Source organism: Mustela erminea, chromosome 7, assembly GCF_009829155.1.
Source record: "Mustela erminea isolate mMusErm1 chromosome 7, mMusErm1.Pri, whole genome shotgun sequence".
Classification (NCBI taxonomy): Eukaryota; Metazoa; Chordata; class Mammalia; order Carnivora; family Mustelidae; genus Mustela; species Mustela erminea.
In genome coordinates this window covers 90,770,677-90,792,031 of record NC_045620.1, presented here as the reverse complement: position 1 = coordinate 90,792,031, position 21,355 = coordinate 90,770,677, and the positions used below count along the sequence as shown (strand labels likewise).

At 50.4% G+C, this 21,355-nt stretch overlaps 1 protein-coding gene across 1 annotated transcript; it reads right to left on the bottom strand.

The window, feature by feature from the left end:
- Positions 1-14,833: 14,833 nt before the first annotated feature.
- On the bottom strand, positions 14,834-21,301 carry SPR (sepiapterin reductase). The gene is made up of 3 exons (XM_032352449.1): positions 20,899-21,301; positions 19,768-20,058; positions 14,834-15,588 (listed from the first exon to the last, which is right to left on the bottom strand). Exons 1-3 carry the CDS (start codon positions 21,218-21,220, stop codon positions 15,398-15,400), a joined length of 804 nt encoding a protein of 267 aa, XP_032208340.1. The 5' UTR covers positions 21,221-21,301; the 3' UTR covers positions 14,834-15,397.
- Positions 21,302-21,355: the final 54 nt, after the last annotated feature.

Here is a 21,355-nt window from a genome sequence, read left to right as displayed (position 1 = left end):
GGTTTGAAATTTATGAAAGAAAGCAAGAGGCCTTATGGGTCCAAAACCACCCTCAAACTACCCTCAAAGTATGAAAACTTCGAAGGAATTAAAACACTCTTTTAAAACCTTTGTCATCGGATTGTCAATGAATGGAACAGAGCATTACAAAAGATGGTTTTATTCTGGTGCCCATCCCAGCTGCTCTGCTAACAAAAAATTTGGGAATGAAAGAACAATTAAAACTTGAAAAAATTACTGGAAAATTTAGGGAAACCAGAAAAATGGGAAATGCCTGCATTTGTGTTGGTGTTGTTTCATCATAAATATCCATGTTTTGGTGTCATTGTCTTTTATAAACTATTATCTGATTACTTGAATTCTCATGAGAAAAGTAGCATGTGTCCGAAGTTGAAAAATATTTTATTTCTGGAAAAACCGTGGCTACCAAGGACATAGGGAATCCAGTTTGTGAACAAGGGTATGTATTTTGAGTTGGAACTCAGAGACAACTAGAAAGAGAACTTACAACTAATTTTAAATTGGTTTCTACAACTAATGCGAGCGTTCTGTGAAACTTGGGCCAGTTACTTAACCTTTCAGTGCCAATTTCCTTTTCTGAAAAATAGGAATAAATCATAGAACCTGCTGTCTAGTTAGTTGAGAGGACTGAATGAGTATATAAACGTAAAGCACTTCAAATAGCTCTTGGTACAGAGTAATCGCTCAGAATTATTAATAAAATCATAAAGACGGACGATGTTTCCATAAATGACTCATGAGATACAATGCGATGATGGCGTTCTCACCCTGAGTAAGGTTCCTACAGAAAATGTCCCAAGCTGTCTTGATGAAGCAGACACTCATGAGTGCCATGGGTGTGGTTAAGATCACCGGAAGGTTCTTGTGCCGAATTATTACAAAAGCTGATTTGAATAAAATGCAGAGCAGTGTCTACACAGGAGCTTGACATGAGTGAAAGATTTTAATGCTGTTGCTACAACGTTTACAGAGGACGAGCCAAGAGCTTTATATACACGTTGTCATGCATGTCTTGGGGGTTTAATGGTGTTGGGATTTGTCGGGATATGAAAGAGCTCCACAGTGATCTCAGTCCTGTCAATTCTTTTTATGACACTATTCATGCATCTCTGAAAAGCTGGCAAATTTTCAAAACATTTGTAAGTGGAGTGAAGGCATAACATACAGGAAGCTCCAAGGTTGTTGGAAATATGCTGGACTGTTGGTTGCCATTGGGAAACTTCTGCAAATTCTTCGAACATGGGAAGTTGTGTCAAGCTATTCCTGAAAGGGGAGCTTGTGGCTGGTGCAGCGAGGTCTTGGCTGACTCTGGTTTCCAAGTTGGAATTCACCTTTTGTTTACAGATTTTCACAGATTTTAAACAATGGGCCAACCATTGTGGGCATGTTTCCCCCCCCCCCCCCAACCTTAAAGATCTTTTAACTGAAGCTACAGACATTTTTCTATTTGCCATCAAAATTAGGAGAAAAATTTCATGGTTTATCATTTGAGAGAAGTGATAGATATTTCAAATACCAAAGATGTTTGGGACAGAACAGAGAAATTATGCCAAAAAGTAATCCCCGAAGGTTCTAAAGTAGAAAAAAAATTGCTTGGGTGCCAGGATGACTCAGTTGGTTGAGCAGCTGCCTTTGGCTCAGATCAGGATCCTGGGGTCCCAGAATCAAGCCACACATCGGACTCTCTGCTCAGCAGGGCATCTGCTTCTCCCTCTGCCCTTCACTCCTGCTTGTGTTATCTCTCTCTCACTCTGTCTCTCTCTTGAATAAATAAATAAAATCTTAAAAAAAAAAAAGAAAAAATTGTTTGAAGGAAAAAAGTTCATGGTAATTCAGGTAGTATCTTTCCCCTACTACCTCAGAAAAGCAATTTTTTTTTTAAGATTTTATTTATTTATTTATTTATTTATTTGTCAGAGAGAGAGAGAGAGAGTGTGTACAAGCAGGCAGGGTGGCAGGCAGAGGCATAGAGAGAAGCAGGCTCCCCACCGAGCAAGGAGCCCGATGTGGGACTCTATCCCAAGACCCTGGGATTATGACCTGAGCCGAAGGCAGTGGCTCAACCGACTGAGCCACCCAGGTGTCCCAGAAAAACAATTTCTAATACATGTTTGTTTCTAGTAAATAGTAGCCATATTACTAAATTTGTGTTTTCGGAAGCCAATCACAACAACGTGAGAGAAATTTCAGAAACACCGTATTGTGGAAAAGTATATTCTTTGAAGAAACAGCAGAATGCATGCCAGAATTTTTGGTGTGCCTGTCTGCTTGTCCATGCCTCCACGCTCACCCGACTGACCCTGGAGAACTGCACGGTCATCCTGCTGACCACAGCTGATTGGACTGAGGTGGTCACCATGAGCTTGCTGGGGACCTTGATTTGGGGTGGGCTCAAACAATGAGCTTCTCCCTCAGGCCTTTGAATTAAGTGACCCAGAGAGCCATGACACTTGGTGGTGGGCAGAGAGGCAGAAACTATGGCAAACCAGGGTGGTGGGAACAAGGCCAGGAACCCCCTGAGGGCTGGACCTCAGTGGGAGCCCAGGGCTCAGCCTCTGTGGAGAGGCCACCCCGGTGTCAAGCCAAAGTCCTGTTATGCTGGAAATCTGGAGCACAGCCTTTGTCACGGAACTGGGTGACCTATTTCTGTCCCCCTTGAGCAGCTCTTAAGTGCTTGAGAACTGTTCTTATGTTTGTTATGTCGCTTCTCCTCACAGTGCATGTTCATCAGGTTCCTCAAGAAATGGATTCATTAGGATAAAAGCACAGGTAGGAAATCCAGCTAGATGAAGGATATAATGAGTATGAAAGGCAGTGCAAGAGGGGACCACCAGTCTTTTACTGGACCCCCTGGAAGGTGGCCAGAGTATAGAGGTGGTGTCAGTTGCTGGGGAGAGGCCTGGAGAAATAGCACGGGAGAGCCCTGGGAAGTCTCAGGAGCTTGATGTTGAGATTGGGGACTGATAACGTGGACACCAACCCCAGGAGGGCAGCTCAGGTACGCCCCAAATCCTTAGCCCGGGTGCCTTGAAGACATCTGTCACCTGGCCACATCCACTCCCTCTAACAGACCATGGGCCACCCAGCTAGTTTGTGTTCTCCTCCCACATGTCACGCTCATTCTCCCCTACCTCCCTGTGCTTTTGCTAATGGTACTTCTGCCACATAGCATGACTTCTTCACCATCAGTGCCAATCCTGTGCAAACTTCAAGGCCTTTTCTGGTCTCACTTCTTCCGGGCAGCCCTCCTGGCATTCCCTCCCCTAAAGATTGCCCTTTGGCATCTTCAGATCACCATTTACACTTGTATTTGCATAGCTCAGGGAAGGCATGCAGCAGGAGCCTAGGACTCTCTGGGACTGTGGCATGATAAGAACAAGGTACTCTCTGCCCTTGGTTCCCACACCAGAAATTCAGGCTCCCTCCCAACCCCGTTTTGCTTCCTTCCATGGCCCCAAAGAGAAAGGAGAGCCAGAAGAGGTTCCTTTCTCCCACACCCTATCCAGCTTTCCAGAACTCCTCTTCTCGTGCCCAGGAGGGCTTTGATTTCTGCTGTTCTCTTTCCAGCCTCCACAAAGGCACAGAGATGCTCCTCCAGGGCTGCACCCCTATGCAGCGGAGGGAGACCCCTGTCTGCCCCTTGCTGCAGCATCAGCAGGGGCCCCCAGCCCAGCCCCTGTAGCCAGCTATACTTCAATGAGCACGTTAGTGCTCAGGTGTGGTGAACCCAGGATTGTCCGTAAGCTGGGGCGGGCCTCTCGTTACACTAATGAGCTGCCTGGCAGCTCTTCTGGAGATCCTCTTCTTTCTCCAGAGATCAGACTTCGTCCCCTCCTTGGCACCAATGGATTTGCTTCGCCCTTCCCACCCTGCCATCGGCTGCAGCTCAGACCTCAGTCTTGCTGCTCCCGTTCCCTGTTTTCTGGGAGCCTGTTGCCAGGCTCTGACCAACACCATGACTGGTAGTTCAGACATGAATCACAGAAAAGGCCCGAGCATGCTTAGTCAAGCTTTCTCTTGCTCCAGTGGAAGCCCCATCTTGCTTCCTTCCGTGCAATTTGCTTTTCCTCCAGGAAACCTTCCCCGACTACTCTAAATCAAAATCCCCTGGCCCTACCAAGTCTCTCCAGAGAAATCTGAAGCTCAGAAGTGGTTCTCTAACATGTGTTCACCTCCTGCATTTCTGTAAGACCTTTATGAATGCGTAGAATGGTGTGATTATACAATGTGCTTTGCCAACATTCAACAAGTGATTACTGAACACTTACTTTGTGCCAAGCATTGTACTCAGTGCTGAGGACAAAGCAGTGAGCGAGACAAACATGGTTGTTCCTCTCATGGAGCTTAGCATGGGGTGTGGTGGAGTAGAACAAGACACCAGACATTGATGGTATAGTGTGAATGGTGTCGTGTGGGTGGTTGGAGGTGTTTTGGGAGCCCACAGCAGAAGCACAATATCAAATATGTCAACCTTCTCTTGTTCCACCCAGACCCCCATCTTAGGAACCTCTAGCCCAAACAGACATCTTCTGGAAGAACCTGCCGCCCAGGGCCCTGCCTCTCCACGGTTTGTCGCATCAAGGATGGACATGCAATCCACAGGGCTTGATCCATGTCCTGGCCGCTGACCTATAAAGGGGCTCACTCTCGGGGCACCTGGGTGGCTCACTGGGGGAAGCCTTTGCCTTTGCTCGGGTCATGATCACAGGGTTCTGGGATCGAGTCCCGCATTAGACTCTCTGCTCAGTGGGGGGCTTGCTTCCTCCTCCCCCTCTGCCTGCTTCTCTCCCTACTTGTGATCTCTCTCTCTCTCTCCGTCAAATAAATAAATAAAATTTTTTTTAAAAGTGGGGGGCTCACTCTCAGAAAAGTAAGAGATGCAGAGGGAATTGACGGTATGCACTCTGCTCAAGTCCCAAGGGGACAAAGAGGAAGCGTGCAGGGAGACAGAGAGAAGGGAGGCGCCCCGCAGACCTGTTCCCTAAGGGGAAGGCCAGGGGCTCCCATTCCTGCTCCCCAGGCACCTGGACAGTGACCCACACAATCCCCAAACAAAGGAAACCAAATCAGAGAGGCCCCTGGGTCAGACTTGAGCAAGGAAAGCGACAGGCCAAGAGGGCTCCCGGGGATGTGGGGATGAGGAAGACAACTACCCAGGAGAGGAGAAGGAGGGCCTTTCCTGGAGGAAAAGGTTTGTGACCGTGTAAGTGAGATCTCCAGGGGACACAGGCCACACAGCTGTATTCGCCCAGCTCGAGCCAGACAGGAAAAATGTAAAAGAAATTTAAAATAGCAGAACTAGGGGCACCTGGGTGGCTCATTGGGTTAAGCCTCTGCTTTCAGCTCAGGTCATGATCTCAGGGTCCTGGGATCGAGCCCCGCATCGGGCTCTCTGCTCAGCAGGGAGCCTGCTTCCCTTCCTCTCTCTCTGCCTGCCTCTCTGCCTGCTTGTGATCTCTCTCTCTCTCTCTTAAAAAATAGCAGAACTATATTTGCTTTACATACATCTGCCCTCTGGCCCTTCCTCCCTTCCTTCTTCCTCCTTCCTTCCCCCTTTCCTTCCTTCTGTGTCTCTTTTTCTTCTTACTTTCTTCTTATTGCCAAGGTAATGTGCCTTCACTATGGAGAAATTTCAAAATACAGAAAAGCAAAAGGGCGAAAATTTTTTTTCAAAATCCTAGCCCCCAGGTATCATGTTTAAAAGTTATGTTGTTATTAATATTAATAATAGCTAATATTTACTGAGCTCTTTCTTTTTTTAATTTTTATTTATTTATTTATTAAAGATTTTGTTTATTTATTTATTCGACAGACAGAGATCACAAGCAGGCAGAGAGGCAGGCAGAGAGAGAGAGAGAGGAGGAAGCAGGCTCCCCGCCGAGCAGAGAGCCCGATGTGGGGCTAGATCCCAGGACTCTGGGATCATGACCCGAGCCGAAGGCAGAGGCTTTAACGCACTGAGCCACCCAGGCGCCCCTACTGAGCTCTTTCTAATCACAACACACTAACATGTTCCATGCATGATTTTGTTTAATCCTCTCAACACTTTGAGATGGGTGTTCTTTTTACTGACAGATGAGGAAACCGAGACACAGTTTAAGCAGAACTACAAATTGAATCCAGGCAGGTGGTAACTAACTCAAGTTCAACCAATGTTAAAATTTTGGATATAATATTTATGGACTTTTTTTTTAAAGATCTTATTTATTTGTTTGACAGAAAGAGCTCACAAGTAGACAGAGAGAGAGAGGAGGGAAGCAGGCTCCCTGCTGAGCAGAGAGCCCGATGTGGGGCTTGATCCCAGCACCCTGGGATCATGACCTGAGCCAAAAGCAGAGGCCTCAACCCACTGAGCCACCCAGGCACCCCGATTTATGGTCTTTTAAAGAAGATCATAAAGGAACATGAACTCTTTTTTTGCTTCTTCCTACAAATATATTTTTGGAAAATTTCAAGTAATACGTAGTTGTACTTTATATACTTAATATCATCAAGTGATATATTTGGGCTAGAGCAAGTGAAAAATACAGATGATTTTACAGAGGTTAAAAAAACAATCTGTAATCCTACATCCCGAAAGGCCAGTATTTATATTTAGGAGTTTCTCTCCCATTCCTGGAATGAATTTAGGATTAGGAACCTAGCCACGGCTCTTAAACTGGGCCCCATCACCCAAGAGGTGTTTTTTTTTTTTTTTAAAGATTTTACTTATTTATTTGATAGAGAGAGATCACAAGTAGATGGAGAGGCAGGCAGAGAGAGAGAGAGAGATGGAAGCAGGCTCCCTGCTGAGCAGAGAGCCCGACGCGGGACTCAATCCCAGGACCCTGAGATCATGACCTGAGCCGAAGGCAGCGGCTTAACCCACTGAGCCACCCAGGCGCCCGCCCAAGAGGTGTTTTAATGAGCTGGGAAACCATATGAGCTTTTGGCAGCTGGGTGCACACTGGAGGACGTGAGTTACATTTGCAGCCTTGAAGAACGCTTCTGTCTGATGCAGGGAGAATGTTCCAGAAGGCAGCACTAGATGTTGCACAGAGTCTTCATGAACACCCTGGTTGCTGCAGAATGAGAACGGGGCCAGGAGTCAACAGAGCTGGACTCTCCTCCCGAGATGCGTGAGTTGGGGGTCATTTCCTGTCCTGCCTCAGTTTCCTCACCTGTACAATGAGCTGCTACCATTCTAGAAATGGATGATTGCCCGCGGAGCCTCGCTTCTGGGTCCTCTGCTGCATTTAAGACGATTCCTGACATAGTTCCCACCCAGCTCTGGCACGAAAGACAAGAGGGCCAGGATTATGAAAGGGGCTGGGGTCAGGGAACACCAAAGGCTTCGGGAAGCCCCCAAAAAGGGTGTGAGCTCTATTTTCCTGGAGGGCTGGGCCAGCCAAGCCGATTAGGGGCCCGGAGCAGCTGTGGGCCGAGGGAGGCCGCTGGGAGTGAGGGGATTCAAACAGCTCTTTCCCACCCTCTCCCCCAGCAGCTTGCTCTGTGTAAAAATCCCAGACTCCAATCAAACCCCTTCTCTTTTCTCCTTTCATTCACCTGCCCATCTTCTCTCCTCTTCTCTCCCTTTCTATCCAAACTCATAATTAATCGCTCAAGGCAAAAGTAATGAATGTTAATTGGCCATCTGTAGGAAGACTAATTAAAATCTACCACGCTGGGGTTTCAAACATACCTATAGCAACCGAGTGAATCGGGAATGAGGCGAGGAGGGACCGAGGTAACAGCTGAAAGACTGCAAAACACCACTGGGCTTAGGTGTGAGGGAACGACGCCAGCGCCAGCACCAGCGAGGGGCCAGAAGCCGGCGAGGGAGGGAGTGGGAGAGAGCCTTCCCGATTCACTCCTACCACGCCAGGACCTGGCCTTTTGTGGCCGATCTGTTTTGTGTTTAACAGGGACGTTTACACGTTTCCTTCTCACTGGACGTGGCTAAAGGGGTGGCTGGAGTTTGTCAACACACAATTGTTGCCCCTTGGTCGCAGGCCCGTGTCTCTGGGACCGCCCGCACCGTGTCAGATTCACACGCAGTCACGCGCACGCACACGCACGTGCTGGTTAGATCTCACCCTTGGCTTTGCCCAGGTTCGTACCGGCAAGGTCACCCCCTGCCCTCTGGGTATGCGTGTATGCCCGCTGACCCGCCGAGAGAGCCCCAGGGACACAACATGCGCTCTCCCACGATCCTATGTAACCGCGTGTGCACGTTCATGTGCATAGGTGTGCTTGCACACAACAGTATGCATGCCTGCTTTGAACCTACAAACCCACTGTCCTTCAGATATGAACCCGGATGTGAACTGCCAGTAGTTTACACGGACACTCACACTCCCCTTACACGGGTGTGCGCACGGTCCCACACCCAAACCCAAATTTGGGTGCACATGCTGTTCTCTGGCAAGTTTTATATCAAAGCGCTTATAGACAGGTACACACACAATTACACAAACCCCCCAGCACGCATAAGCAAAGCCAAATGTTCAACCACCTGTACGACTAATATTAACACTAAGGTGGCAAACAGTTACACACACACGTGGCCGGGGCCCAGAGCAGGGCCACGTGTGGTTCATATACTTCGAGAGACACGCAGAGACCCTGGTCCCAGGAGAGAACACAGCCCAGATCATGGCCTCTTGCCTTCCTGAAAAAACAAGGCCGGAGCTACCGATACAAAGCCTTAGTCCTCATCTTCTCTCTCAGAACCCCCAGCTGGAGCAACGTGAGCTCCCCAAACCTATCTAGAATATTTCATCCAACCTTTGGGCAGGACGGATGGTGGATCTGAGGAATGAGGGAGATACGGCCCTGGGGGTCAGAGTGGGCTTTGACAGGGCACATCAGCAGAAAGGCTGCCAGCCAGTGGGATAAGGGGCTGGGCTATATATTCTCTCTCCCCACATTCAAAGAGTCAGTTCTGTGGGACTGGGGAGGCTTACACTGAGTGGGCATCGCACTGTGGAAGAGCTCTGACACAGGGACTGGGCCCTTTGGCCAAGGGCCCTATTTTCTTGTACAAAGAATGAAAAGGCTAGGGCGCTGGGGTGGCTCAGTTGGTTAAATGTCTGCTTTCGGCTCAGGTCATAACCCCAGGGTCCTGGGATCGCTGAGCCCTGATTCCGGCTCCCTGCTGAGTGGGGACCCTGCTTCTCCCTCTCCCTCTGCGGCTTCCCCCTGCTTGTGTTCTCTCTCTCTCCCTCTTTCTCTCTGTCAATTAAATAAATAAAATCTTAAAAAAAAGAACGAAATGTCTGCCCTCCCTTCTGGATGGTGTCTGGGGCCTCTTCCACATTGCTGTAAAATCCCTTTATGCTAAGCTTAGCTTAAAGCAGGACAGAGTGCAGACACAGAAAAGAACTTCCTGACACATGAGGACAGTGGGGGGCCATTACATCATGATGTAACTTACGTCACGGGGGGGGGGGTCTCTTTTTCCAGAGAGAAAGAGCATATGGTTCTGCCCAAGGACCATTGTAAGAAAGGGTTAAATATCCCTGTGTCCCTGGGTTTTGTGCCAACCCTCTCTGCTCCTGGAGGCTCCGGGTCAGAGGTTCTCAGTCCTCTGCAGTCACTCTAGGTACAACCTCTGGTCTGATCATGGAAAACAGCTGGGAGAAAAGCAGGCTGGAGAAGGGTAATGCCGAGGAACCTGCGTGCTAGGTTCAATCCTGGAAGTCGGAAATCAGCCACAGAGGGAATTCCCAGTCATAACAAACAGGCTGAAAAGCATGCCTGATGTCCCAGGACTGACCATACCTATGAAGTCAGGCGCTCGTCATGGCCCCTCCGGGATCCAGAGGGCTTGGCTACTTTACTGGCCCACCTGACAGAGGAGGAGGCCCAGCTGCTTTGATTGCCTGGGACCTCATGGGTGTAAGTGGCCAAACCAGGCCGCAGAAGCCAAGTCCGGGGAGCTATGTCCTAAAGCTGGGTGGCACACCGGCCTCTCCCTGGGCGGGAAGGGAAGGAACGCAGCCCTGCCAGAGAGCCTCTGGGTCCTTGGGGATCTCCCTCTGTGAGGGTAAGTCAGCCCTCAGAACTCTCTGGGAGAAACAGGCACGCACACACGCACTCTCTCTCACACACACACACACACTCTCTCTCTCTCTCTCACACACACACACCCCTATGACAGCTTCTACATTTGGAGCTGACAGATGTGCAAGGTAACAGCTCGGCACCGCCTGTGCAGCTGAGGCCCTGGCGTCGCGAGTGGGATTATTTCCAGTAAGACTCAGGGTGGCTACGTGAGCGCACGCCCCAGCGTGTGTGAGTGTGTGTATGAGCGCGAGCAGATGAGTGTGTGTGAGTGTGTGGCTCCTCTCAATCTCTCTCCCTCCATCTAAATCTGCCTTACTACATTTTCAAGTCTTTCTGTCTCTGTCTGTGTTTCTCCCCGTGTTGCTTGGCTTCCCGTCGCCGTCCTGCTCACCCTACCTCAGTCTTGCTGTGCCTTGTTGTGTCTTCTCGAGAGAGGAGAGGAGACTCCCCACTGCTCAACTTCTTAGGTTTGCCCTAGCTCCTTTTCGTGTGCCACCCAGGCTGGCCGCAAGGAGGGACCATTAAAGAAAGCCCGTTTTGTTCCAGATAATGTCCCTGCCCTGTGCACAGGGCTCCTGCCCAGCGGGCCAGGGTGGGCAGATCTGGGGCTATCCTGGGCTGGAGAGAGAAGCCCCCCAACCTTGGTCTTCAGGCCCGGTCTGTCTTTTCCTAATGAGCTAGCTCACCCTGACACTCATCATTTATATGCAAATAATATTTTCAAAGCCAGGAGCTCAGGCCACTTTTGCCTCGCCAAATATTCCAAAATTGTTTCCCTCTCTATCTTCCCAGCCCCCAACACAGACTGAACCTAGCCCTGGCCCTGTCCTGACCCCAAATCTGGACTCACAGTGACCCTGACCCTGGCCGTATACTGATCCTTAATTCTGACCTCAGACTAGCCCCAACCCCTAACCCTGAGACTCTGTTCACTAAACTTCCTTTCCCTGAGCAGTTGCCTTCTTTGATCTCTGCTAATACCACCTGGGTTTGCAAGGTTCACAGCTCGCTTTCTAAATTAATGAATTAATCATTTCTCACAGCTCACTTTTCAATGCTCTAGTGCTCGTGGGGCACACCCAGATCCAGTGAATTGGAATGTGGGGTGAAGAAGGAGCAATGGGAAAGTCTTTTTTTTTTTTTTTTTAACTGCCCAGGTGATTCTGACACAGGACAGACCCATCCACTTCCATAATACACACGTTTGGGCTTTCCTTTAGGGATTCCAAGGAGGAATCAAAGGTGGGTTTGAACCCCCACACAGGGCTGCCTGGGGTGGTGGGGGTTTGTCTGCAGACCTGACCCACAGGCAAGGTCATCACACCTGAGCCATTTCAAAGGCTTCACTATACACCCGGCAGTGAGCCACTCCAGCATTCACAGGTGGCTTACTTGCTCACTCTCTACATTCATTCATTCATTCATTCATTCATTCATTCCTTTCCCCACTCTACGGGTCCTCACTGGGTTAGGTCTGGGTAAGGTCTGCGGAATACACACAGCCTTTTGGGCCTGATCTCTGGGGTCAAGCTGGGCTTTAGAAGAACAGGGAGGGGGAAGGAAAGGCCTCCGCAAGAGTGGGACTAAGACCTGAACCAGAGTGTGGGCCAGAGAAATTCCTGCAGCTCTAAGAGGAGACACCAGGTCTGGGGAGTGGGGGGCAGGCCCTTCTCTTCCCTTGCCCTTGGGTTGGGGACAGGGAAACGTGCCCAAGGACTAAGAGACCACAGGGTAGCTTTCAGGTTGGACACATGCTGAGCTATTGGCGTCAGCTGGTGGGCCTGAGATGTGGGTCCCCCAGAGAAAAAGAAGAACTTCCTTCTCCTTTCCCCCAAACTCTCCCTGAAAATAGAAATCCAGGGCTCTCTCAGTTCCCAGTTAGGGCCATTAGGGCCAAGGGGGAGTGCATGATGGATGGAATGGGAGAGAAAGGGTGAGGAAAGGGAGTCTGGCTGGGAGGGAACAACCATGCTAGGGTGAGAATAAGGAGGTGGGCACCATTTAAAAGTCTGAGGGAACATCCAGCCCTCCCTCTACCCTGCCTCCCAACCCTGCAGGCAGAAGAGCTCAGGACCTGTCTGGGGGAGCAAGAATGGTTTCTCTGCCACCATGTAACCCTACCCTCAGCCAGCCCCAGGAGCTCAGAGGACGTTCTCAGCACTCTTCCCAGCCTGCTGCCTAGTGGCTCCTTTGGGATCACTGGAAACACCAGGATCTGGGATCACTGTGTGGGATCTCTGCTCTGGGGACTGGAAGTGCTCTCCACTCCCCTCTCTGTCACCACACAGGACCCGGATGGTGAGGGAACAGAGCTGGGCACCCTGGTAAGCAGAAGTGTGTACCCGAGTCCGTGAGTGTGAATTATGCAAACACATGTTGGCCTAAAAGGCCATATTCCATGGGGAAAGACCGTGGGTGAAGGAGGCCTGAGGAAGTATCCCGAAGCCCAACCCCCGATGAGAGACATGAGGAGATGCTGGGATGGAGCGTATCCCCGGTTGCTGTTCTGAGTGAGGAGGTAGGAGACCCCGGGCACCTCCAGTCCTGGCTAACAGTGGACACAGGCTCCAGCCTGCCTTGTATTCAAGGGATGAAGGACTAGAATTGCGGGTGGGGCGGGGAGGACCCTCCTGAACAGTCTAGTCCCAGCTGGTCATGTTCATGGACAGAGGTGCTGGATGTCCCTGGGGCTGGGCCTGGAATCCCCTCCCCTGCTCCTCCCAGGCCAGCTGCTGGCCTCCAGCTCAGGGTATTAAACACAAAACTCCAAAACTGCCCGGCTCGTTTGCATCCAAGACAAAGAGAAAGCTTGTTTGTCTTTTGGCTAATCCGAGGCCCTGCTCGACCCTGCCGCTGGACGCTGGGGATGTGCAGGCATGTATTGCGTATGGGCCTGCGTGTGCTCACATGTGTGGTGGCCAATGGCTGGAAACACAGATGGTCAGCCCCCAGAGGCTGCCCAGGAAATCTCCGGGCCGCAGTGGTGAGAGACCGAGGAACAAGGTCTGGGAAATCCTTGCGCTGGAGCCCCAGGGCCATTAAGGAGGCCTTGGGCCTGCTAGGAAGAGCGACCGCTGATCCCAGCGCTTGGGTCCTTCTCAGCTCCCTGCGGGCTGCCCGAGAGTTCTCAATCCTAGAGTACAAGGAGAAAGAAAGAAGGGGGTTGTTTCTAAGGCTGTTAAATCCCTGGGCTCCAAGAGGACAAGTGTCAAGCGTGGGAAGGTCTCGCCCCCTGGTGGGCACGTGTGGTACTCCAACCAGGCTGGCGGGGAGAGGGAAACAATCCTGACCCGCCAGGCGCAGACCGGTCTCACACTCTCCATGGAGCAGGGGTCCACCCAACACTCACCAGAGAGAGGGGGCAGCCCCGGCTGGCCCAGCCCCACCTGCGGGACGGAGTCTCAGAGCTCCTTTGCTCTGAGGAAACGGAGCCCAGAGGGTAGAGGGCCCTGGGCAAAGGCGTTACAGAGGGAAGTGAGACCAAGGGTTCCTGACTTCGAGGTGCACACATTTCCCCATGGGTCTGGCGAGTCCAGAACAAGCTGTCCAGCGTGAACTCCATCCCCCCTGACGCCCCAGGCAGGGGGAGCTGAGTGAGAGTTCTTGCTGTGGGTGAGCAAGGGGGAGGGCCTCCTTGCTGCGTGTGGGGCTCCAGGTTAAGCTGGATTTTGATACTATCTGAAGCTTCGGCACTTACCGCAATGCTGGCACTGTGCTAAACATTTGCAAACATGAGGTCGCTTACGGCTCCCAATGACCCTCTGAGGGAGGTACCATTTCTTAGAGAAGAACAGCGAAATACTGCAGAAAAGCAATTTACACAATTTACGCTGGGTGACGAGCTGGCAAATGGCAGGGCAGGGATAGGCGTGCAGGGCTTTTGACTCCAGTGAGGGCAAATGCTCTGCTGGGCAACAAAAGAGCATGAATTGCTGGCTCCCTCCTAGGGAACCTATCAGGACATTGGCAGTTCCCGCCCAGAGCCTGCTTCTGGAGCTGAGCAGCCATGGGTTCTCCTGGAGGAACGGCCTCAGTGCGCCCCCTGCTGGCCAAGAAAAGGAACAAAGGGTTCCCCCCTACAGGCTCAGCGGCAAGGCTGACTCCTAGAAATTAGCTAGCAGGGACCATATTACCTCCTCCTAAATAAGGCCCAGGGGCAAAGGGTTGGTGGACTGGCTGTAGACCCTCACCACTGTGGAGCTCCCAGCTCTGCTGAATCTGCTGACGGGGGGAAGGATGGGTTTGTTACACACCTGGTTTCTTAGGGATTCCCTCTCTTGGAGTATTGCCTGCCTCCCTAAAAGGCAGATTGGTCCTAAGCCCACCAGGGCTTAGGGTTCCTGAGGACCAGGAACATGCGCCACATGGACTTTACCAGGAGGACCCATGACAGACAGCCCCCTGAGGAGATCTATTCAGAACACTGCCAGGTGGGCAAAGGGTAGAATTGGGAATCCAAGAAGGCCTGGGAGGCTGGGAGTTGGGCCCTGCAGCCTGAATACTCTTTGAATAGGTCAAGGATGAAGAAAGGGTACTAAAGATTGGGGTCAGCATAGGGATCTGGGCAGGTCTATCTTGGCCAGCTCTGAACTTGAGCTTGCCACTGGGTAGGACGCTGTGAGAAGAGGTAGACAACCCCAAGGGAAGTTCCTTCCCAAGACAAAGGTAACTTCCCGAGTTTGGGTTAACTGCATTTAAGGAACATCTCTGGACCCAGCAAGCTGGGAGTCAGTCAAGGGCCCTGTATCAGAGGAGAAGGCAGGTGTGAATAAAGGATAATCCACATTTTATTTGTATATGCTTTTTACTTGCACATAAACTCTCAGGGGCCCCTTCCTCCCACCTGGGGGACAGACAGTACGTTCCAGAGGGAGGAGGCATCAGAATGAGGACACGAAGTTCAACACAAGGTCCTGCTACCGTGAGTATGGGGCATCCTTGTGCGATGAACTTGCACCGTCCTCCCTCCCCCGTGGGCCGTGACTCTACATGGGTCCTCCCATTTGACACCAGTCCAGCCAGACACTGGCCATGAGATCCCCAACCTCTTCTCTTCAGGGTTGCAGCATCTTGTTCTGCTTTTCCCATCCGTAAAATTCAATTTCTGGGGAGACAGAATACCAACCACCATGACTTCTCTCTCCCAAGCTCCCACTAACTCACGGCAGCCAACAGACTCATGAGAGGATCTGAGGGCAGGACAGTAGGTATAAGTGGGTAAGGCAGGGTTGGCAGTGCCCCTGTGGCAGGTTGCGGGGGTGGGTCACAAAGAGCTCCTGGGTATGCCTGAGAGGGGGACAGAAAGCCCCAGGAAGCCAAGGACATTAGCTTATTTATCGTAGAAGTCAACATGGGCTCCAGACTTGAACGTGTCCTTTTGCAGCAAGCTTAGTAGTTTCTGGGCGGACATCTTACAGTCCACGAGCTCCCCTTTTGTCTTCAGGTCCTGCAGCCTATTGCGTAAGTCTGGGTCCATCGAGGTCTCCCGCGCCAACTGCTGCATGTCTGTATCCAGGGGACCTGGGGCATGAAAACAGAAGTTGAGGGGACATGGCCGAGGCAGGGGCCCCTGCTGTGCATGTGGAGTCAGGTCTGGCCACTGGCAAGACCTCAGCCTGGCTGACAAGTGTGGTCAGGGTCATTCTGTCACTATTGAGCTCTAGACCCAAATCCCAATGGCATCTCCAGACCACTGTGTCTATAACCAAGCTTATCACCTCCTGTCCAACAAGCACCTCCTCCTCCTCCTCCTGACTTTTCTGTTTCCATTAATGGAAGCTCAAAACTTCCATCCTCGCTCCCTCCCTCTCTACTCTGTTCCCACAGCTGAACCAAAGAGGACGTACACTTCTTCTTCTACAGGGCCCTTTTTGCAGCCCTGGTTCTCTCTCTGCTTTAGCTCCTTCTGTAGCCCTGTGGGGAACACATCTTGCTAAAATATCACTGGAGTCAGACAAGAGGTGGCATAGGAATTTCTAGCACTTTTCTTTAGAAAGAGCGATTATGAACTAGTATCTGCCCATGAAATTACCTTCACAAAAGCCAAGGATTCCAGAGAAGGGATTACACTACCTGGGTGAATCACAGAAATAAGAACGGATGCACTGAGGAAGGTAGGAAATACAGGTTTGTACTACCCTTATCATCTGCCCCCAAGGCCGGGCATCCCAGTGTACAGACACCCTCTCTGTGGGAGGAGAGTGAAGCAAGCACCCAACGTCACGGGGGATCCCAGAGCCATCCCACCCTAGCACCAGGCCAACTCCCATGGCCCTAAGGTGGCTCCCTCTGGGCTCCCATGAATCCAGGCCCCCAGCTAACCCATGGCCTCAGCATCCCCAAGTGGCTCCCGCAGCCTCAGGCAGCTCCTCTGACACAGGTTTCCACAAACCTAGGCCCCAGGCTCACTCTGGTGCCTGCTGGTTCCAGTCAGTTCCAATAGCCCCAGGCAGCTCCAGGCTCCCAGAAAGCCTGAAGACACCCAGGCCCCCAATCCATTCCAGTATCAGCTGGCTCTTGTGGCCTGGGGTTGCTCCCATGGCATCAGACGCCTGACAAGCTTGCATGAACATTCCAGCCAGCTCCTGTAGCCCTAGTTGCCTCCAAGCTTGTAATCAGTGCCTGTAAACCCAGGGTCCATCCAGGCCCAGTGCAAGACTAACTACCATAGACCCAGGTATTCAACCCACCCCAGCAACAGACTGCCTAAAGACTCCAGCAGCAAGCCTGCTGTAGACATCACCAGATTGTTCATCCAGAATCACTGGGTGGATTGACTGGTAAAGGGCCTTGCCTACTGAAGTCAGCCTGTAAAGACGGGGAGAGGTGCCTAGTTTCTCAAATGCACAGATACCAACATGGGGCCACAAGGATCACGAAAAATCAAGGACATGTGACACCACCAAAGGAAACCTATAAAACTTCAATGACTAACCCTCAAGAAATAAATCTATGAACAAATGACTTCAAAATAATTTTAAAGAAATTCAGTGAACTACAAGAAAATGAAGATAGATGGCTGGCTCAGTTGGTTAAGTATCTGACTCTGGGTTTCAGCTCAGGTCGTGTTCTCAGGGTCACGGGAATGAGCCCCATGTTGGGCTCTGTGCTTGGTGTGGAGTCTGCTGGAGATTCTCTCTCTTTCCTTCTCTCTCCCCCTTTGCCCTTTGCCCCTCTTCCTGCTCAGGTGTTCTCTCTAAAATAAATACATAAAATCTTCAAAAAACAAAAAAAGAAAATGTAGATAGACAACTAAATGAAATTATGAAACAATGCATGAACAAAATGAGTTCAACAAAGAAATAGAAACCACTTAAAAAAAAAAAAAAGAACTCAAGAAACCAAAATCCCAGAGTTGAAGAATAAAATGACTAAAGAATTCAAGAGAAGTCAATAGCAGACTCAACCAAGCAGAAGAAAGAAATTAGTGAATCAAAAGACAGCTCATCAGAGATTATCCAGTCAGAAGAGCAAAACGAAGAAAGAACAAGAGTAAAGATGACTTGAGGGTTACCATCAGAAGAGACAATTTATACATTATTGGAATCCCAGAGAAATAATGGCTGAGAACTTCCCAAATCTGGGGGAAGATTTGTACATCCAAGTTCATGGAGCTAATAGGTCACTACAAAATTTCTACCCAAAGTTATCTTCTTTAAGACACCAGGCCTACATGATTCCCCTGGTAAGTTGCATGTTTTTATGCCAATACCACAGTGTTTTCATTACTATGCCTTGGTAATAATAGGTTGAAATCAGGGAGTGTGATGCTTCCAGGTTTGATTTCCTTTCTCAAGATTGCTTTGGTTATTTGGGGTCTTTTGTGGTTCCAAACAAATTTTAGGATTGTTTGTTCTATTTCTATGAAAAATGCTATTGGAGTTTTGAAAGGGATTACACTGAATCTGCAGATTGATTTGGGTAGTATGGACAGTTCAGTAATATTAATTCTTCCAATCCATGAGCACAGAATGTCTTTCGATTTATTTGTATCTCCCTGAATTTCTTTCATCAATGTTTTATAGTTGCCAGTGTACAAGTTTTTCATCTCCTTGGTTAAAGTTATTCCTATTTTATTCTTTTTGATGCAATTGTAAATGGGAATGTTTTTTTAATTTCTCTGATAGATCATTATTAGTGTTTAGAAATGCAGTTTATTTGTGTATATTATTTTGTATCCTACAACTTTACCGAATTTATTAGTCCTAATACTTTTTTTTGGTGGAATCTTTTGAGTTTCCTGTATATAATACGTCATCTGCAAATAGACCGTTTTACCCCTTCCCTTCCAATCTGGATGTCTTTTCTTTTTCTTGCCTAATTGCTCTGGCTAGGACTTCCAGTACTATGTTAAATAAAAGTGGTGAGAGTTGTTCCCTTGTCTTGTTCCTGATCTTAGAGGGAAAGGTTTTTGTTTTTTTTTTTAAGCTTCTGATCACTGGGTATGCTGTTAGCTGTGGGCTTGTCATCTGTGGTTTTTATTATGTTGAACACATTCCCTCTATACCCACTTTTTTGAGTTGTTGTTGTTTTTTTTTTTTTCATAAATCGATGTTAAATTCTGTCCAATACTTTTTCTGCATCTATTGAGATGATATGATTTTTATACTTCATTTTATTAATGTGGTATATTATACTGATTGATTTGCAGATGTTGAGTCATCTCAGGACTCCCTAAGACCAACCCAACCAAATGACATTCTGGAATTGGCTCCACACCTGGCTGTGGTTTTTACTGGCCCATTTGATTGAGTGAGTCTGAGGCTGAGCTCAGAGGGGTGCTGAGTTCAACGAAGACTACAAGAATAACAGTGTCTGTGTTAGGGAGGAAGGACGGAATGGGTACTAGAGAGTATGAGGAAGTAAATGGCTCTGCTACACTGGGCTTTGGTCACATCTTTCTACCTTTTTGTCCCCAGGTTCCAAGGGGAATAGACTATTGGATCTCTGTCTAAATCACTCAGACACTCTACAAAAGCTTTGTGACCACCTTCTATTTCCACCAGCCTCAAGCCAGTATTGAAGCCTCTTTCCAGACTGGGGGCACAGTGGCATCATGGCAGGGTGGTGAGAAACCAGACCACGTGTCACAAGACCCCTTACTACTCTTCCTTCAACTAACATTTACTGAAGACTGACATAGTGAGGCACTTTGCTAGGTGCTGGGGACACAGAGGTGCACAGTGCAAAGCTCCTGCCTTCAAGGCTTTCCTGTTAGGAGAAAGAAGTATAGACATGAAGAGAATATGGTACGATAAGTTCTAACATTTAGAAGGGCTAAAGTCAGATAGCACTTCACAGCTAGGGATCATTTTCATATATATTACCTCAACCAGTCCTCCAAACTGCCTTGTAGGCAGGTAGCACCTTCTGGGTTTCACATAAGGACAGAGGATACAGGGCTGAAGTTCAAAGTCTCATTGTCTCTCCACTCTAGTATCTCAGACTTTCTGGCCCCGCCCTCCAGGCCGGGCAACTTCCCAGTGGGTCCCTTTATCTCTAAACTACACTCCCTATAGCAGCCAGCTCTAACTTCTGGAGCCTGTATTTCCCTAAAGGTGTGATGGTTCATGATTCAGAGACAATATACTCTGGGGGTTCTTTCACGGAGGGAACAGACTAGGAAACCCCCTTCCCTACCCCCCCAGAGAGGAAGCAGCCGGTTCTGGGTGACAGTGATGGCAGTAACGCCCCACCTACCTGGGGCATAGCTCAGCACCCTCACATCAGGTTCCTCTGCGGCTAGAACTTGGAACATCATGTCACGGGCAGCCTTCCCGGAACAGTACAATCCCCAGCCCTTGAAGGGCTGCAGAGCACAGAGGGACGAGATGTTAACCACGGTCCTGCTGAGGCCAGGGCTGTCCGGAAAGGCCTTCAGGATGCTGGAAGTCAGGCAGAGCATGGAGGTCAAGTTGAGAGCCCAGTAGTTGTTCACTTCAGCTGGGTCGGCCATGTCGACAAGGCCTTTGGACACATCCCCAAGAGTGCCTGAAAAACCAGACCTTAAGAATAACTCTTTGCAGGGGCGCCTGGGTGGCTCAGTGGGTTAAGCCGCTGCCTTCTGCCTTCGGCTCAGGTCATGATCTCAGGGTCCTGGGATCGAGCCCAGCATCGGGCTCTCTGCTCAGCAGGGAGCCTGCTTCCCTTCCTCTCTCTCCCTGCCTGCCTCTCTGCCTACTTGTGATCTCTCTCTGTCAAATAAATAAATAAAATCTTAAAACAACAACAACAACAACAAAGAAGAACTCTTTGCAGATGGATTTTCTCTTCCCCCAGCCCTCTCTAAATTCTAGACACTTCCTTCCCATCCAAACCTAGAAGGGTCTCTCTAGTGCTTCTGAAGACGCCTTCCTCCTCCCAGCTCTGCAAACAGACACACCGGAGCTTGCTCACTCATCCCAAGTTGGAAACTTAAAGTTCGCATGCCCTGCTCTGGGCCTGGGGGGAGAACTCGGGGCGCCATTCGGAAAAGAGGGTAATTTACTTCTGCAGGAAGACCTCATGCTCTGGTTCAGGCCTCCGCCAGAGGGCGCGAAGCAAGGCGATCGGGAAAGTTCTACAGGCATTTTGGAAAATTTGCCCAGGAATAGGAAAAGGGTGGGGGAGGGGGGTGTGGCGGAAGAAGGAGCCGCACCGAAGGCAGCGAGTCTCCGTCCATACCTCACCGAAACAACTCGGATTTTCAGGCATCTTTTCTGACTCCTAGGGAGTCACCTTCAAAGTTCCTAGCGGTGGTCTAAGTGAGAAGGAGGGAGAAGAGACGGGGCGCTACGCAGTATTCCCGGGGCCCCACGGGGAGTCGTCCGCCGCCGCCGGCTGGGGCCTTACCCGCGTTGTTGATAAGCAGCACCTGCTGCAGCCCCTCGGGCCTGGGCAGCTCGCGCACGGCGCCGAGCAGTCGCTGCAAATCGGCCTGGACGCCCAGGTCGGCGGGCACCCGCACCACGCGCAGCCCGGGCCGCGCGGCGTCCAGCTCCGCCTCCAGCTGCCGGAGCGCCTGGTCGTTGCGGGCGCTTAGGACCAGCACGGAGCCGGGCGACAGCAGCCGGGCCAGGAGCGGTGCCAAGGCCCGGCCGAAGCCACGGGAGGCGCCGGTCAGCACGCACACCGCGCGGCCCAGGCCGCCGTCCTCGCCGCTGCCACCCTGCATGCCGGCGACCCGCGACCGCTCGCGCGGGGACCCGAGAAAGGCACGGGGCGGGGCGGCCGCGGTTGGAGTAGGCGGAGGCCCGACCCGAGGGGCGGGAACCGAAAGCTTCCGCGGCGACTGCGGGGCGCCACTTTC

Bases quoted from the DNA above. Each gene is read 5' to 3' on its own strand.
- SPR (XM_032352449.1), bottom strand. From the start codon at position 21,220: ATGCAGGGTGGCAGCGGCGAGGACGGCGGCCTGGGCCGCGCGGTGTGC. The intron at 20,059-20,898 runs GTAAGGCCCCAG...CTGGTTTTTCAG, and splicing joins GCTGCTTATCAACAACGCGG to GCACTCTTGGGGATGTGTCC. The intron at 15,589-19,767 runs GTAGGTGGGGCG...TTCATGCCCCAG, and splicing joins GGTGCTGAGCTATGCCCCAG to GTCCCCTGGATACAGACATG.